The following is a 19,203-nucleotide window of genomic DNA, read 5'->3' as shown; positions in this document are numbered from 1 at the left end:
TGGCCAATCAGTAGCACTAATTACCCGGGACAAAAGAAAACTAGGGCTGGATTTGGATTCGAGAGCCAGAGTTGATGATCCCTGGTATAGGTGATGTTCCTGTTAGAATTATAAGCTATTTAACTTTTTCATATTCTGGGGGATTTATTGAGGGTCATATTTAATCATTATAGTATGAGCATAGTAATACAATAATTATAATTCTCAATACATAATAATAATATTAATAATAATATTCTGAGAAAATGATCAAGGGAATCACTGTAAATCACTTGTAAAACAAGAACATGGTAAAGAATGACAAATAGAGTGTGGGGAAACAAAAGGGGTTTCTAAAAGTAAGGTTTTGAAGCTGTTTTGATCTAGAGTTAGGGATAATTAGAGGAAAAATCCATAGAAAAGGAATTCATTTACAAACTGTCTGATGTGCCTTTCTAAATTTCTAAAGTTTCTGACAATTTATATATACACTCCAAAAGGCACAGCCTGACTCACATGCTCTCTTTCAGATGTGAAGAATGCTGATGTAGACATTTTCTCATGCATTTATTTTGCTAATTGGAGTTTTAAATGTGTCCCACTGACACATGCCACAGAAAATAATATTCTGTTCAATATATATATCCTGGGGATCACTGCTAGCACATCATCTTTCACACAGTCTTTCTACCACAGCACAGTTCATCCCAAGTTAGCTAACCTTCTAAGTTTATGACAGCAATTTCTAATAACTGTAGGATAGTCAACTGGAGTAAGTGCATGCATTCTGACATATCAACTGTTTCAAATGCAAACTGCATTTAAGATTTAATAAGCCATTTTAACAGCTTTTCATTTAATTATTATAAGTTTTAACTGTGGCATTGCATTTTAATGCAATGTTAACAATGCAATTCCAAACAACACAGGACAAGAAGCTGATTTTTAAATAATGGTCGTGTGTTATTAAACTAGCCGTTCTGTTTTATTTTATTCATCTGACTCAGTACACTAATTCTGTTATATTATGATAAAATACTTGAAAGTAGCTGTTTCTATGGAAACTAATTACATGTTTCCATATTTCCCTATATATACCCTTTATGTGTTCAGAATTTTTTTTTTTTTTCCAGACAAATGAAATCCAACCAAACTGTCTTATTTGAGCAAAGAGATCATTTGGCCTTGTTCTTCTTGCTGCCAGCTATTAGACAATGGTCACAGTGTCTGCGGGCATCACAAGGATGGGGCCAGATTTTCCATTTCTGTCTAATTTTCCAGGGGTCTAGGAATCTCTAAAGCTCATAACCTAAACTAGTGCATATGATAGGGGGTTAGCGTGGGGATGGGAGAGAAATGAAGATGTCATCTGAAGAGGTGGGTTTGAAGAGGGCCAATGATTCTGCTGTCCAGCGTGGATCATGACACTGTTAGTCTACTATGCTGTAAGACAGCTTTTCATTTTTGAGGGGCCAGCTAAGCGTGAAGTGCTGCAGTCTTTGTTCAAATAAAGCCAAAATGTCTACCAGATAACTTACTTTTACTATCAGAGGAGGTGGTTGGAACGTAATACATTACATTCATTTGGCAGACGCTTTTATCCAAAGCGACGTACAAAAAAAGTGCATTTCATGGTCGTAGACAACTGCTAAACACGGGTTCAGTGAGGTACAATACTTATTTTGTACAGCTATTTCTAGCCGAGAACAGTGAACACTATTCTGGCCTAACATCTGCAAAGCCAACTAGGCAGAAGAATAAGCTACAGTATTAGGACAAATACAAATTACCAAGAGGTGTTGGGATGGGGCAACATGTAACAAGTGACAGGAAAAGGGTTTTTTTTTTTTTATTATTATTTTTTTTAATAAAAGAGTGAAATATACAGCGTGGTGGTGGTTAGTCTAGGTATAGTCTGAAGAGATGAGTCTTCAGGCCACGGCGGAAGATGGGTAGTGAGGGGGAGGTTTGGAGAGGGACGGAATACAAAATATTCCTAAATAAAGCACACTGAAATATATTAAATAAACCCCATCTCAAACCATCAGTACAGAGATATTTTCAGCTTTAATTAATGAAATGTCCTGCATTGATATCAAGCCTGCTTCAGACTGTGGTAGCGCAGGTAATTTTCATGTAATGAAGGCACCTTGCGGATATGCAAATGAAAAGATGAGCCAATTCTGATATAAATACAGGTGGGCATGGGCCACTAACCAGAATGTATTAATCAGAAATACACTGTTGTATCGCAGTATTGTGTCAGTCACTATGACCACAGAAACTTTTATGGTCATTTTTAAAGAATAATCCCTTTCATGTTTCATGGGCGACTTCATCTCCCCAATGTTTCAGTCACGAAGGCATCCTCATGCAATTCCTCTGTAGTGTTTCTGGTTTATTCATTACCTTCATCCACTTTTGAAAAAGTAATGTCATATGGTTGTTGCAACGCAGGGACACCCAAAATCGGTGTCATTTCCTGTTTAGGGACTATCTGCTTGAGCATTTGTGTGGCAATTCAAGGATTTGTTTTACTATGAGTTAGTTGGCTTGAAATATGTTTAACTATTTTTTATTTATTTATTTATTTTTTTCTGGTTGTGTGTGGCAGAGTGGCTGATGAGTTACTTGTACACTAAAACATCAGCTGTTGTTGTTTCCCTAAAGGGGTGAAGCCTGGGGAACAGCTTGTTCTTTTTAGTTTCCTTTTTGACATTTTTACATGTGGCTATGGACCACAGCTATATAATACTGATTTGGTAAAAACATGATTATTTTTATAATTCAACATAAATGTATCATTGTACACACACACACACACACACACACACACACACACTTCTTCTCCCTCTGACATTTCCACACACAGCTGTTTTCTCTGGTGATTGGAACAGTATATTATCTGAAGTTTATTTGCTGACAGTTCCAGATGCAGGTCCTGATGCCTGAGCAATAGGAATCCCTCTAGATGTTTCAAGACTGTCTGCCTGATCTGTCTACTAAAACCATTGTTGAGAATTTGTAAAAAAATTTCCGTTTTATAATGACACATTAAATTATTTAAGGAAACCTGTTGGCCAAAATCAGCCCCTTTTTCTCAAGCCAATCAATCATCTGATCTGACTGTCACTTAAATGAAATTAGTGACAGTGACAAGAATTGTAAAAACTTGCTCTGGGGCTTAAGCCAGCAGGATCAACTTCCACAAGTTTGAATCATGCAAGATGTTAGGTACTGCATCATACATCACAATGGCAATTGTGTAAACTAAGTGAAAGTATGAGATGTGTTAGGCCACTCATGGTTAAAAATAAATAACTTAAAGTAATAATCTCGAGGATTTTCATTAAAATAAATGTTAAGTCACTATCTATCGCTGAATTAGGTAACACAATGGTGATTGAGCCTATTATTGTATTCATTTATATTATTATTATTATTATTTATGATTAAAGAACTGGGTGTCTGTGGCGACATTCCCGGGAAAAAATCACGGCGCACAGTTAGCGACGCGTTTTCCAACACCTGGTCCGCCAGAGAGGGTAGGCGGAGCTAACGCAACAGGCTCGCTCTTCAACTCACTTGTGTTTGAGCGGCTTACTGTTTTTTCCGGTGTCTGCTAGCGTTACAGTAACAGAGAAAGGGGCGGGGGGGGGAACCCTAAAATGGAACCCTAAAAAACCAGTGTCGCCTGTGTGACGTCAGTCAGTTGGCACCTGGGCCACGCCAACTATAACACTATTTACTGAATAAAAAATGGTTGTTATAAAAGTAATGTTATGTACATACTCATTTGTTGTCTAACATTAGGCTAACTTAACTGTCTTTACACTGCCGAGCCGGGTTAAAATGCTGAAGCAGACCTGGGGTAAAATTAGTGATGATCAATTTCCACAAACGTTCTTTATCCTTTTGCCCGGTATGAACATCTTTACACTGCAGAGAAGAATTCGCGGGATTCGCTGTGGCTCGTGCAATTATATATCTCGTGCACAATAAACAAATAAAGTCTTTTTCGTGAATGACTGTTGTGATATTTTTGAAACAACTTGCAAAATGTTACCCCTGGTGTTTCTGGTTTTGCTAGCTAAACTGTCCGAGAATAAAGCTGAGCTGGGTGTTAAATTAGCAACAAGAAGAATAAAACAAAAACAAAGGAGATTTCATCAAAAACGGGCATCAAGGCTGAAGGAACATAGGAGGAAGCGCAATAAAATAATAACAACGCTAATCCATACTGCCGTATTCTTTTATTTAGTTTTCTCCAGCTTGACATCTTTACACAGAAATCAGACCCGGCTCTGCTCCATGTATACCCCGGCTTTACTTCGATCATTATAATACCTATATTGATGAACTTGATGGCAATGTAAATAACGGTAACATTAAGGCCAGTTCAGATAAATGATTCGCAACGAGACAAAACGGTTTTAGAATGTTGCAGATAAAACTGCAGCGGTGTGAACTGGTTAGTAGCAGAGCCATTGCCTGCCCTGGGGTTTCAAAAGACCCACCTTGTCAAATCGCCAAGTGCAGTTTTAGAACGTTTACAATCAGACGTCTTGGAATTTTGCAAGTTGCATCCAGTCTCGTTGCGAATCATTGATCTGAACTGGCCTTTAGTTAGCTACACTGCAACGTTGCAGCAAGGTAGCATTGCAATCGAGAAACGGTTTGCGAGGTCGGTACCGGTCGGTAGCGTTAGCTAGCGTTTTTTATAATTGTTAGCTGACGTTAGATTGTGTTAATTACATTAGCTAGCTAGCTAACGCAATGTTACCTGATATGAGAGATGGATACTGTGCGCAACGTTGTCTAAACTAACGATGCCTTTATTGACATGGTCCGGTAGCTAGCGTTAGCTGTGCAAATAGCTATGTAATTTAGTAACGTTACATTGTCATCAAATGTAATACGAAATCTACATCAACAAACAATATGACCTCTCGTGTTGTACAAAAACTTTTTAGGGTCCCATAACCACCACCACCCCCCCCCCCCTTCTCTATTATTGTAGCGCTAGCTACAGTACGCCGCTGAAGAGCGAGCCTGTTGTGTTAGCTCCACCTACCCTCTCTGGCGGACCAACCAGTGATGGGTGATCGAAAACGCGCCACTAACTATGCGCCGCTTGTGGTTTTTTCCTGGGAATGTCGCCACAGACACCCAGTTCTTTAATCATAAGTTATAATAAAAATAATAATAATAATATAAATTAATATAATAATAGGCTCAATCACCATTGTGTTACCTAATTCGGCGATAGATAGTGACTTAACAGACATTTATTTTAATGAAAATCTTTGAGATTATTACTTTAAGTTAGCAATATTAATTTACTGAATGACAAGTACTTTTTTTCAATTTCTACCTACTATAACACAAAAAGATGGGTTTTACTTAAAAACAATCTTAAATTTGACTTTCCTCAAAATAGCCTCTTTTGGAGAATAATTACAATTAAACTAAATATTATCTAATCACTTTGCAAAATGTGAGGGGGAGGGGTGGGAGGAAGATGGAGGTAGTTAAATTGACTGACAACTTATCTACCTTCCTTTTTTAAAACCACAGGTAGCCTAACACCATTGACCTGCAGTGTAAGTATAAAGTAGGCACTAAAGTTTCAAGAAATATGACAAATAAGAAGAAGGAGTTAGGCTTAGATGTGTGGAGCCAAGTAAACATATCATAGCAAGATTATTCCAGAAATTGCTAATAAGCTTAAGATTTCCAGGTTTAGTGTTCAGTATACACTCCGAAGGGTTCAGCTGCTGGGCAGTAATGTTAACAGGATAAGACCAAGTAGATGAAGGATACTATCAGTGGCAGAATACAAAATCCTGTGGTGTCTAGCCAAAGAAACGATTGTAAAACTGCACCACAACTACAGGAAGAACTCATTGCAACTAGAGAGAAACCAGTTCCGCTGACTACAGTGAAACGGCGACTACAGTCCGCTGGTCTAAAAGGATGTGTATCTTTTTCCCAATCTTTCTTGTACCAGTGTTGATGGTGCTTGGTCCTCTGGAGTCATTTCTTCTTGTTAACAGCACGTAGCAAGGGCTTGTTCACAGATACACATCCTTTTAGACCAGCAGATCACTGGGGGGGGGGGGGGGGGGCGGGACTGCCTTTGTGAAGAATATATGACAAGTATGAACACAAAACAAATTCTGACAGAATGTGTATATACCATAGTCATAAATTCTCTAGCAGTATTCATGTAAGCGATATGGTTAGATGCATTACATTCTTGGATGTGATCTCTTCATACTCAATCGTCACGGATATTCATTGGTTCTTAATTATACTGCTATTTTATGTGAATGCAAATAAAATAAGTGAACAAAAATGGTTAATTTCACGTAGTATGATTATTACCTTTCAAATTGTCTTAGAAATAATACATTTTACATGATATTCGTGTTATATATTTCTGTACTATAGAAGACATTGAGATTAATCACAATTATATTTGTGGAGATGGAATGTTGGTTCATTATTTAAGGAGCAGTTTTTCAGATCATGCCTGCACAGCAATATGTAGAAGAACATTTAGAGTAATGAAGACATTTTTGTATAAGTTTTCCACAGTGAAAGAGCAATTCAATATAATTATCTGTTTGCAGCCCTACAGTCAGCATTTTTCATCAACTAATACGATTACAGAAAATGGGACAAAAGAAGAGCTGGCTTCAGCTTATACTATTTGCGACCAATTTCCTCTCCCTTAAGACTGAGGCAATAACTGAATAAATGCATTACAATGAAAAAAGTACAATCACATGTCATGCAGTGAAACCTGGTTGCAAGAATAACTACCATCTTGGATGATTTTATTCATAGAAGCATTATTTCACGGAGTGCAGCCAGATTAGTTGGGATGAGTTTCTTTAAGCATTTTTTTCTTAAATAAAATGTATTCATACATTACAGGCCATTTTTAAAAGAAAATATATATAATATATATTTTAACACAGCTTTCAATGAAATACAGTAGTTATAGTGCTAAACAGTGAAATAATCTTGTGTCATTTTTAGAAAACAGTGTCATTTTTTGTCAAGTCAACCAATAATGGAATGGATTGGGAAAGATCATTTTATTGTTGTTTGAATTGTATGAAGGATGGCAGCACAATCTACCTGATCAAGCTCTTAAATATAGGCTGAACTAGGTTCTGTGTTATATCCCAAATAATTATCCATATTATTATTATTATTATTTTACACAGCATGGGCAATAACACATTAAGTGAACTCCACCAGCATTTGAGTATGCTCTTGTGTCTTTTGTCCCACTTGACAAACGTGAACAGAAACACCAGCATTGTCTGCAACTTGAAGATATACAGCAGGTCATTAGTCCTCCTCAGATGCAAATTAGTTGAGAGGCACACAAAAGAGACAGCTGGCAACCATTTTCCTCCAAGAATGTATATGCAAGGTATTGTGGGATGGCTACCAGGCCTTAAGTACAGTACCTGTTGATGAAGGTTATAAACATTTGGGGCCTTCCTTGGAATAATTAATGTTACTACATCAAAAAAATAAAAATAATAATCTTTTCTGCAAGATACAAGAGGCATTGGCTGTAAGTCTTTGCCTGATGAAAGTCTCCATCCGCGTTCTGAGTTCTACACCTGTAGCTTAATATCAACCAATTCTGAGAGCTATTGCCAAATAATCAAATCAAAATACTGGTCCTCTGTGATGGAAAAAACTGATCAATGTAAATGATGAATTTCCCTTTCAAATCCTTGGAGTTATTATCGAAATGGTTGTTTTGACTTGCATATTCTTGCAAATCTTAACCCCCTTAACTGGAGGCATTTTGGATTACGAAAAAAATTTACATGGCCATGAGAACCATAAAGATTCAAATACCGGATATATAGAAAATGAATGCAATATAAGTACATTACATATGGACATTTAAAACATTTTTTCTATGAATTATTTATTTTGTGATCTCAGGCACTGTTCTGAAAGTTGAAAAGGGATACTATTTGTTCATGCAAATATAAATGACACATCATAACTGTAGAAAGTATGTAAAAAAATAAAATAAAAGTTTTATGATGTAGTTTATCGCGTGATAAGTGAGCAGGAGATGCGAAGACTCCTTTTGTTTCACTGCCATTTATTGCCCTGAGCTTGGATAAGTGGTGTTGTTTTCCAGAAACCAGTCTGTTGCAGGTGCTGTGGTGGATTTATAAATTTTGGGGACCCAATCAAAGTTCAGTTTTGGGGCCCTCAAAACCCCTCCTGACACTGTGTTTACAAAGCCGTTCGTTTTAGAGGCCACAGTACACAATGAAAAATGCCATCCTGCTCAAATACATAGTTTGTGTAGTTATTTTTCAATGATATATTTACAAATATTCAGGGTTAATACATGGCGTTTCATTAGTGTATGCAAGGTCCCGCTGGGTTTGAGGGTGTACAATTTGCCAACTTCTTGCGTATTTACATTTCACACAAAGCTACATTACGATTTGGGGAAATTGAGATGATGAATGATGATCTGTCTAATGATCAGAAATAAACTTAATTAAATGAATATGAAACATATTGTAACATGGATGCCGTAAGTTACATTTTAAAGGAAGCAAATATTATTTTTTTTTCTGACCAACACATTTTTTCTTAACAAATGAAGACAGAGTCCTCTGAGATAGGCTTTGTGTTTTTTTTTTCTTTTGTGCGACATTGGCTACTCTGTTAGCTATGTGAGAAAGAAAGTATACATGCAGGGATGAAGCAGTAGACCTCTATGGGCCTACATCAATATTTGATTTTGTCTGAGACCATTTTTATCATTCCCACTAGTGATAACCCCAGTAAAGAAGAATTTACATTACTATCAGACTGTCTGGGCCTCCCACACACGAGTGCATGCACATGGTTAACACTGCCTAACATCATTGGAAATAGTTTGGCTAAGAAAATAATGTCAAACCCCATCCCCATCTTTGTTTTTCATTATCCTGTTGTAGTAAATACCAAATACTTCCCCAGAAATAAGCACAAAACAACTTGACCTACCAAATTGAAACAAATGTGGCTTTGCATTCTGCAGTGGCCAAGTGTGACTGACATGACATGCACACACAGCACTAATGATATACATACATAGGCAAGCACAAGTGAAAAATGTGTTTCATAAGACAGACAAATGAGTTCTAAACCAACTCTCCACATCAATACGATGATCAGCATAAGAACCTTGCAATAACAAAAGATTTAAAGCCATGTGTCTATTTTTCTTGCCATTGTTCTGTTGTAACAAAATTGCTTGCTGGAAGAACCAAAATGAAGCTGAACTTGGCAAATCATGCAAATACTTATTTTTAACCTACCGGTACTGTGTTGTGTCCAATGACAAGCACAAGTGAAGCAGCTCACCAAAAAAAGCAGCAAAGAAGTGGCAGGCTGGAAATGTTTTAATGTTCGGCTATCCCCACTCTGTTAATATATGGGCTACCACTTGTAACCAGCAGGAGTCCCCCAAGGCTCTGGGGCCTCAAGCAATTGCGTGGTTTGCGTGGTGCCAAAGTCCGCCTCATGTGGGCATTCTGTTTGTTTATGCCCCCCCCCCCCACCCCCAACACACACACACACAAACACACACACACACCCCTATTAACAGTACTTATCATATGTTTTCATTCAAGCAATGTGGGTAATGTGCCCTATAATTTAAAATTTGCACATTGTTTTAACAAACTATACTTTATTTTGAAACAAACAATAAACATGAGAAACAGAGAGGGTGAAAAAAAAACAAATCATTTTGCTGCTTTCTTTGGATGACCACGCAGGAGCCTCTTATTCTAGGTAGTAAATGTTAGAGAAATAATGACGTTTTTCATATTGGAAGTATTTGCAATCTTGCAGTGTCTCAAATAATTAGATTTTGCAGAGAGATTTAGGGAGGAAGTGAGTGGGAGTTTCTCTGAAATGTAGGCAATCATCGCAGAATGGTGTGGTTACATTACAGGATGCAATTCACTGTCTCCCCCTGAACCACCAACAACACACCCAGCCTGTTTACTCTTCCCATCTGCCGGCTTCACTTCTCCCTCTATCTCTTCATTCCCCCTAAGGATGTAACAAATAGGCCTAAGTGCACTTAGCCATTCTTGACATGTGCTGAAATGATATCTGCTGGTGATATAGCAGGGTCATGGGAATTGAAGGAGCTGGTTGAGACGACTAGGCAGCTGCAGGAAACCAACTGGTGTTCTATGAAATAGAACAGAAAAGCTTGTATCAGACCTCTTTATTGAGTGAACATTGGCTCTACGTATATATAATTTAGGCAATTATACAAACAGAAATTATTGATGGAACCTGTTTGTATTGAGTTGACTTCTTCGCCTTTGTTATGGTACTTTCAGCAAGGATTCTTCCATTTACAGTATAGGCCAGGCCAATTATCAATGAATGCTATATTGCATTGTGACATTTACATGTAACTTGTGATGCTTCAGTTGTGTAGGTGGATAATGCAATGGACATGATGATAAATCTGACAATGAGCATGTTGGTAAAAGCAGACTGTTTCTGCAATAAATCACTACACGTGTTTAAACTGTGTGCTGGGAACATTATTTTTCTTCTCCTTGAATTACTTTTTTGGTGCACTGCACCTGTGTTAATGACTGGTCTTACATTCGCCTTGCGGAAGGAATTTAATTGTTTACTGAATTTTGATTTATGGATTTAGTGTCCTTCAAGCAGTTTGTGGATTTAAGTACCCTTTATGTTATTTACTCACATCTGCTACATTTACTTACTGAAATATTTACTAAACATTGAACAATGGAGAAGAAAACAACCGTTAAGCATTAAAAAGGTTCCTACTGTGTTGCAGTAAGTATATTCTTTATACTAAAAATGTTACATTGATCCACTTGAAGATTAAAACTTCCAGGAGCACTGACAATTAATAAGTTGGTGTCATTAAAATAATAATCATTGCATAACACTTTAATATGGTAATTCGCTTCCCATTGCTTCATTATTTCATTTATCCAGCTTTATTTTCATGTCTGAATGTACTGACTGAATTTCCCATTTCAATGGACAAAAAGCCATAGGTTATTTTTGCTTGCCTTGGATAAAAAAAGATCTTGAGGCCAAGTGTATTCAATATATCTATAAAGCAAAGTATACAGACATTTTAATCAATTTATTCAGCATGCTAAATGTATATAATTTCTCTATATGATATCAGGTATTCAGTTCTATATGCAGTTTTCCTCAAGGGTCCAAAGCTTATTTTTGTTTGTTTCAATGGCACCTGGTATTTCAGCTGGTGTTAAAAAATAAAAGAAATAAATAAATAGTTTTGGTACATGTTGTAGCCTATATTGCAAAGCTTATTTATTTGATGGAGAGCATGTTGTCACTGGCCATTATTACCATTATGTAGCTAATAGAAACGCTCCGCATCAACACTGTTGACAGTGGCAGTCAAACATTTGATTGCACCAATTGACCGTAGGCTGTGTTAAGACTGACAGGTGCCATGCAAAACTGCCTAAAAATCATGGAAAGTAATAAAAATGGGTACAAAAAAATTTCTCCCAAAGAAATGGCAAAAAAACATGGAATCAATAACTTCCGTGACAAAAAAAAAAACACTCATAGTATTAATTATTCTACTGGAAGAAATAAAAGACAACCTAGAACCTCCCACACAATGTTCCCATTCCATCCTGGAAATAGTCAAGCTCCTTCCAATGTTAAACTCTCTTGCATTTATCTGTGCCTTTAAAGCTCTGCCTCATACGCAAAATGTGATTAGTAGGCAGTCCCATTCGCTGACTGCGTAATTATCTGTAGCCATTGTAAATAACACGTTAATTTCACGCAGATTGCATACGCGCCAACATAGCTTCGTCAGGCTCCAATTTGCGTTGGTAGTTTTATGTACGTACATCTGGCCACAAATTAATGGAGGGTGAACTTCATTTGGTTCTCCCTTGATTAGATTGGTAGGTATGAGATAAGAGTAAACCTTGAATTTGTGTAGTTCCCTTTACCTGCTCCAGCACTGAGCATAGGGCACACATCACCCATTCAGGTACTATTGCCTGCACAATGATGGTCATGAATATGAAGGTTAAGAAATTATAATAATTAAAGGAATACTGTGTTGTATTATATTTTTGGGATTTGATATTTGTGAAAACCTCAATATTTGTAATTTTTGTAATATTTGTATAAGCCTCATTCTATCTTACATAATGCAAAGTGGCCATTCCATCTCATTTTAACCAGGAGTGTAGGCGCATTCAAAGTCTAAGCAATAAGGTATGAGAGGTTGCGCTGAACTGTGAACATTGTCAGTGAAGGGTGTTGTTCGGCATGATACACAGCAGAGTACCTACAAACCCCTTTAACTGTGACTATATTTGCAATACAGCTCCTGGGTTTAATAACCCAGGAGGGCGACATAGCTCAGGAGGTAAGACCGATTGTCCGGCAGTCGGAGGGTTGCCGGTTCAAACCCCGCCCTGGGCATGTCGAAGTGTCCTTGAGCAAGACACCTAACCCCTAACCCCTAACTGCTCTGGCGAATGAGAGGCATCAATTGTAAAGCGCTTTGGATAAAAGCGCTATATAAATGCAGTCCATTTACCATTTACCAATAATGTTATCATTTGTGTTCGGCCTTCAGTTACTTCATAATGAGCTTTCTCTTGTAAATCCTTCAATAATCTCCCTAACATTATGCCTGAAAAACATTATGTCCTGAAATGTGCCATGCTGTCTGTGCTGTATAGGTATGGGTCATGCCGCCCCACCAAGCTGTAACTTAGCTTTATTGTGTTATTATTGTGAGTTGGCATATTAAGGCAAAAATAGTTATTTTTACCAGAAAGTTAATTATTGTGAAAGGCAGGTTTTGAAATGTCCTGTGTTCCAAAGACGCAGCATTCTATGGGCTAGCACAGTCACTGCACAATTACTTTCACATTGTGACTACCAGTACTATGAGCAAATACCAAAATCACTATTGGGTTGTGAACAACTCGCTGGCTCCCAGCAGCAAGAAAAATGCCTGCAACAGCATGCATAGCCAAATGAAATTCACCTTGCTAGCTAATCTATTTCCAGTCAACTATTTGGACTTGAGAGGGCAAAAAAAGCAACAGTAGCAAATTCAGCACTTACATGACATTATATTACATTCATTGTTAAAAGTGAAAAAGTGGGAAAACTCCCTCCGTGTTGCTTAATGGCAGAAAAAAAGTTTTAACTTTAAGAGCTTATTACTTTAAAAGAATTGGCACTAGCAATTATGTATAATATTGGCAAATTCTGCCCTGCAATAGTGCCAGCAAACAGTAAAAAAAAATAGCTGTAAAGCAAGCATTCAGCTGTATGGAATAAAGTGCTTTATAAGTGTGCAGTGCAATAAATTTACATTGGTATATTCTGTCTGCTCTTAGTTGTTAAGCATTCTCTGTAAGCTTCCAAGCTGTGTATACATACCTTTCTCCAAGTAAGCTTCTTTTATCTACTGCAGACCCATGCGATATCTTTTCTGATCTGCCTGCCAATAGTCTTATATTTATATCTGCTTTTTTTGGTTCTAGGAATAGGATTTTGACATTTTAATAATTTGAGAGGTGCAGTACAAGCCAATAAACTTGTACAAACCAGGAGAGAAATGAATTGAATACAGACAACGTCCACCCACGCAGCCTTAAAGTCTTCCAGGAAGCCTGCAGCTCTTCTTCCTGTGATTTCTCTTCTTGACTGGAGTTATGGCATGGATTTGCGCCAGGGTTCAGTTTCTGAATCTCAACTTAATTCCATGCATCTGTCCAGTAAAAACATTTATTCACAAAGATGAGATTGTGTAAAACCCACTTTCAATAATAAAAAACCATCCAAATTCAAAGTCCATCTAAGATAAGTATCAAGAGAGATAATAAATCAGAGTGAAATGGAACTATTTAAAAATTTTCAATATATATCAAGAGGCAGTAAAAGTAAAACAGATGATACAGGCACAATTCAATAATAGAGAAGAACAGAATATAGAGTATCATTTGGGGGTAAAATAACATTGGTTACCATATATTTGGCCTCTAAGGAATTTTCACATTTCACATGACCATCAACTGAATTACAACTGAATTTATTTCTCATTTGAAAATCATTGCCCACTCAGTGAGAAGTGCTGCTCAAAGCTCTGCAAAGATGCAGTACATAATGCATGATCACGATGTGTATTTATTAGAATTGGCTTAGTATTCACTGGTGCTTTTTTGGGTTCATGTTAGGTGACCTGGGTAGTCGGTCCATCACATTTAGATCATTCCTCATTAGGAGAATGTATGTGACATGTAGCCTTTTTTTTTTTGATGCGTAAGGTTGAGAGCATTATTTTATTTTTTAAGTAAAGCGTGTGCTGTGTGTTGACCAGAAAATATTCTTTTAACAGCTTTATGCTGTCAAGGAACAATTACTAAATACAAATGACACTGTTTTGAGTTTGAAAAGTGTGAAACTGTTGATGAGTGTAGCATCAGTATTGTCCATTAGTATTGTCCAACTGTGCTAAGGTGACTGTTTTACTCGTTGCTTTTCTTACTTTGTGTCTGCACTGATTGAGTGTTGCAGAGGACACATCTTTCAGTCAGGAATGTGGTTTGGCCTAGTTGTCCTTTAATTACATTTTAAATCTACGTGGACAAATGTGGTGATTACACAGACATAGTGTGTGTTGCAAATACTAGAATACTTGTGAGAAAAAATAGATTTCAATATGAAGTAGTTCATAAAGATACAGATATCATAACAGTATCATTTACTGTATAATTTAAAATAATTATTTCAATGTAATTAAAAGTTCACTATGTATTTTACAACTATTCTGATATTACTCTCTTGCATTTACAGTTATAGATAAATGTGTGTTATTAAAAACACAATATCATCCATCCATCAATCCATTATATATACCCGCTTATCCTGGGCAGGGTTGCAGAGGGTGCTGGAGCCACTACCAGCGTGCATTGGGCGAGAGGCAGGAATACACCCTGGACAGGCTGCCAATCTATTGCAGGGCACACACACCATTCACTTACACACTCATACCTATGGGCGATATATCGTCTCCAATGACCAGAAAAGAGTTAATGGTGAATGTGACTCAGCAGAGGGTCAGTCCCGTGGTCTGGAAGCCAGAGGCCACAACTGTTCCTGTGTATAGTTATGTTGTTACATTCTCAGCTTGGTAAGCCTACGAAGACCTCTGTGGTGGTGTATACAATGAATTATGAAGCTGGGAAATAAGTCAGTCTGAGACAGGACAAACCTTAGGGTTTGGAGCATCATTAAGAAATTATTACATTGCTGGTGAGAAGTGAAGAAAAGTACCTAAAAGTACCTGCAGAGTTCTAGAAAAAGGTTTTGTGGATTGATGAAACCAAGATGCACGTGTAACAGAGTGATGAGAAGAGCAAAGTGTGGCCTCTCATCTGTGAAATGTGGTGGGGGTGTTATGGTTTGGGCTTGTATGGCTGCCACAGGTACTTGTCTTAATTGATGATGTAATCGCTGATAGCAGCTGCATAATGAATTTTGAACTGTAGTGCAGTATTTTAGGCCTTCAGACGCATTGGATGGCGCTTCATCCTATAGCAAGACAGTGATTCAAAACATACTGCTATAGCAAAGCCTTTTTTTACTGGCCAAGTCATTCACCAAATCTTAATCTAACTGAACATGTGTTTCACATGGGGAAGACAAAACTTAAGGCATGTAGCCCCAGAAACAAGCAGAAGCTGAAGGCGGCTGCAGTTCAGCCCTGTACAGCACATCACCAGAGAAGATGCTCAGTTGTTGGTAAGATGCTCAGTTGTAATTCACAAATTACTCAATATCATCAGATATAGCCAGTTTTCCTAATTTTGGCTATTGGGCAAGTAATGAAGTTATTTTTATTTACATTGGAAAATTATGCACATTTTACCTACATTATTTAAAATTGTGGATCGGCAATACACAGATTTTGTAATCTTGATGAGTAGGTATTGTTTGCCTTCATTGCATATTGTGCTGTCATAGTATCAGCAGTTTGGATTGGCTGAAGTAGAGATCACCGATCCCGTACTTTAGCACAAACGTCGGCCGATATGTATCAGCAACCAATCCTTTGGAGCATCCCAAATATATACTGTATATGGTAATAGTATTTATTTATTTATTTTTAACGAAGCCATTGAATGTATACTGTCTGTAATGAAACAAAATCACAGGTACATGAACATGATACATGAACAAGCATATCTTCCCTGGACAAGTGGATTAAGGGCTTGGCCGCATGCTTGTGTCAAATATCAAGTCTGAAAAGCTATTTGTTCCTTTTACCCATTTCTGTGAGGGTAGGAGAAGCTGCATCTTTTAGCAGTATCATTTATTTGAACAGTGCATAACATGGCATAACAATGCACTCAGTGTTTGAGTGTACTGTTATGCCATATATGTTACTCTTAGAAGACTGCCCGTTTGGTTGATGCAGCTAACCATTACAGATGTTGTAGATCATGTAATACAGCTTGTACTCACAAATCTCAGGCAGAAAACTTGCTTTCAGTGCTATGTTGTATTGGACTAGTGCTAAGGTAGTGGTACATTACAATGAAGCTCTCCATGAAGTAATATATTTCCTAGCAGCAGCAGAGGTAAGAATTTAATAATTTAATACCACATAAATGACATAATGTTAACAGTTATACAAAAGAGCTGATGGCAAAGAGCAGGTAATGAACAAGTAATACAAGGTGGCAGTCGTGTAAAAGCTTTATTGGGAATGCGAAATGGCATTGAACTCATTGTAGTTAATACCAGCCCACTTTCCACTTGCTCTGTATCCATCGGTGTTGAAATACCAAAACTGAGACCTCTTTTGATCTGTCTTGGTAAACATGTAGCAAGAGTAACAATTACCAGACTGCCTTTTGCTGTTCTTCTTCACAGAATTGGCCTGCAGTGACTATAAACAAGCGTGTCTATCCAGACTGGTGGACAGATCACATTCTGGTGTCTGTTGACATTCTTTCAGTTTTATTGTACACGTTCAATTGGCCCAGACTGTTTTGTGTCAACAAAGGGTATTTTAATATTTAAAGACCTTTCTGAAAATATGTCACTTCACAATGGCTTCACACCCTGAGCTGGCAAGAAGGAGGATGGGCCCCGTATACTGTTCATCCCAAGGTTTCTTTCTGCATGCCATCTTGGCAGATTGCTTTGCTTGCTTTGTGGGCGTTTAGGCCAGGCTATGTTGTGAAGCCTGTTGTGATCTTTGTAAAATGCGCTATATAAATACAATTTGATTAACTAATTTTAAAATTTGATTGACGTTTGATTGATGATTGAAAATTTGATATGAACTATCTATGGCATGCATTCACATTTTACATGAAATCGGTTTACATGGATAGCATAAGCATGTGTATTGTCCTTCTGGAATTGTCATGTTATGGTGATCCCACAGGACAGTGAGGTCCCAGATCTTCCTCAACAAAATGCTGCAAAGTCAGGTTGCAATCAATCACTACAAGTGGAGTGATGCAGAGATTATATGGTCAGTCACTGGTGAGATGCCATCGGGGTGAACTTGCCTCAGTTGCTTAGTGAGTCCACCTGAGATTCTGCTGAAACAGTATCATTCTTGTACATCAATGAACTGGCCTCCTGTGAGGCCTACTGGCGTTAAAATAATGACGACTTAGCACCATCCTTGCTGACTGTCCATTTCTGATGGTGCAACACAAGTAATGATTATGCATGTTTTGTGACATGGCATTATCCTTCTGCATGTATCCATTAGAAAAAAGGTAGACCGTAGCCATAAAAGGATACACACGGTCAGCAACAATGCTTAGGTATGTTGTGGCATTCGAATGATGCTCAATTGGTATTAAGGGGCCTAATCTGTACCAAGAAATTCCCCACACCATTACACCACTGCCTCCAGCCTGACACAAGGCAGGAAAGATCCATGGATTCATGCTGTCTACACCGAATTCAGAACAATCTGCATGTTGCATCAGAAATCAAGATTCGTTAGCCGAGGCTACATTTCTCCAATCTTCAGTGATCCAGTTTTGGTGATCATGTGCCCACTGTAGTATCATCTCCCTGTTCTTAGCAGACGGGTTGAATCCAGCATGGTCTTCTGCTGCTGTTGCCCATCTGCTTCAGTTTTCAACACATTGTGTGTTCCGATGTGTCCTTTGCACACCACTGTTGTAAACAGCTGTTATTTTAACATTTTGGGGCTTTCTGTTAGCTTGAACGAGTCTGCCCATTCTGCTCTGGCCTCATTAACAATGTATTTTTCCCACCTAGAACTGCTGGTCACTGGATGTTTTTTTTTTTTCTTTCTTATTGCGTCATTCTCTGTAAGTCTTGTGCCTGAAAATCCCAGGAGAGCAGCTGATTTCGGAGATGCTGGAACCACCATGTCTGGCACCAACAATCATACCAAGATCAAAGTATTGCCCTTTTTTTTTTGTTTGTTTTTTTATTTTAGTTTTGAAATGAGTATATTCATGAAAAAAAGGGATTCTGTCTATTTGTTTAAATTTTGTAGTCCAACATTTTAGAGCAGTAACCACACAAGTCTGTTTCTTTTGGACATGACACACCTAATGAAAATGTCTTTATGTAGCATAGTTTATTTATCCATTCAGCATAACCACTAAAGTAATTTATATTCAGCCATTAAGTTGATGCTGATCTACAAACAAAAATAAATCTTTTACTTTCCCCAGAATTTTATGGTATTCTACCAAATGAATTCCTCAGCCTCAATGAAAGCATACTTTACAGAAGTATGCCTATACTCTGCATATAAAACACTAATGCAGAAAGTGTCAAAATCAAGTTGGTCAAAAGTGTGGTCATATGTCTGATAGAAAATCATGCACTGTTGTCAGACGATCTGCACTTCATCAATACATAATTATAATCAGAGACATTAGATAAACTCTAACCAAACTCTAAACCCATTAAGCGACTTGAAAAGTGCAGTTAATTAATAGGACGAGGCTTCTTTCTTTGCAGAGAAGAAAATACATATGGTGTTCTTGTCCATTTGAATGGATATAATTGTAATTCACAGGCATCACATGTACAACCACTTGACAAGATTGGGAGCTCTTAAAAAAAAGAAAAAAAAAAAGA

At 37.6% G+C, this 19,203-nt stretch overlaps 1 protein-coding gene across 3 annotated transcripts in view; it reads left to right on the top strand.

The window, feature by feature from the left end:
• LOC118220689 (RNA binding protein fox-1 homolog 1) overlaps nt 1-19,203 on the top strand; it is a 330,165-nt gene that overhangs the window by 75,296 nt on the left and 235,666 nt on the right. Inside the window, exon 1 of one of the 3 annotated variants that reach the window (XM_035404784.1) lies at nt 18,444-18,512. The exons of the other annotated variants lie outside the window; for them this stretch is intronic. Coding sequence (XP_035260675.1) covers nt 18,480-18,512 — 33 coding nt within the window. The 5' untranslated portion in view covers nt 18,444-18,479. Of the gene's footprint in view, nt 1-18,443; nt 18,513-19,203 lie in introns of those variants that run through there. 3 annotated transcript variants of the gene reach the window in all.

This window comes from Anguilla anguilla, chromosome 2 (genome assembly GCF_013347855.1).
Source record: "Anguilla anguilla isolate fAngAng1 chromosome 2, fAngAng1.pri, whole genome shotgun sequence".
Taxonomy (NCBI): Eukaryota; Metazoa; Chordata; class Actinopteri; order Anguilliformes; family Anguillidae; genus Anguilla; species Anguilla anguilla.
Note: the sequence above shows the minus strand (reverse complement) of the source record. Positions and strands in the feature narration are given on the sequence as shown.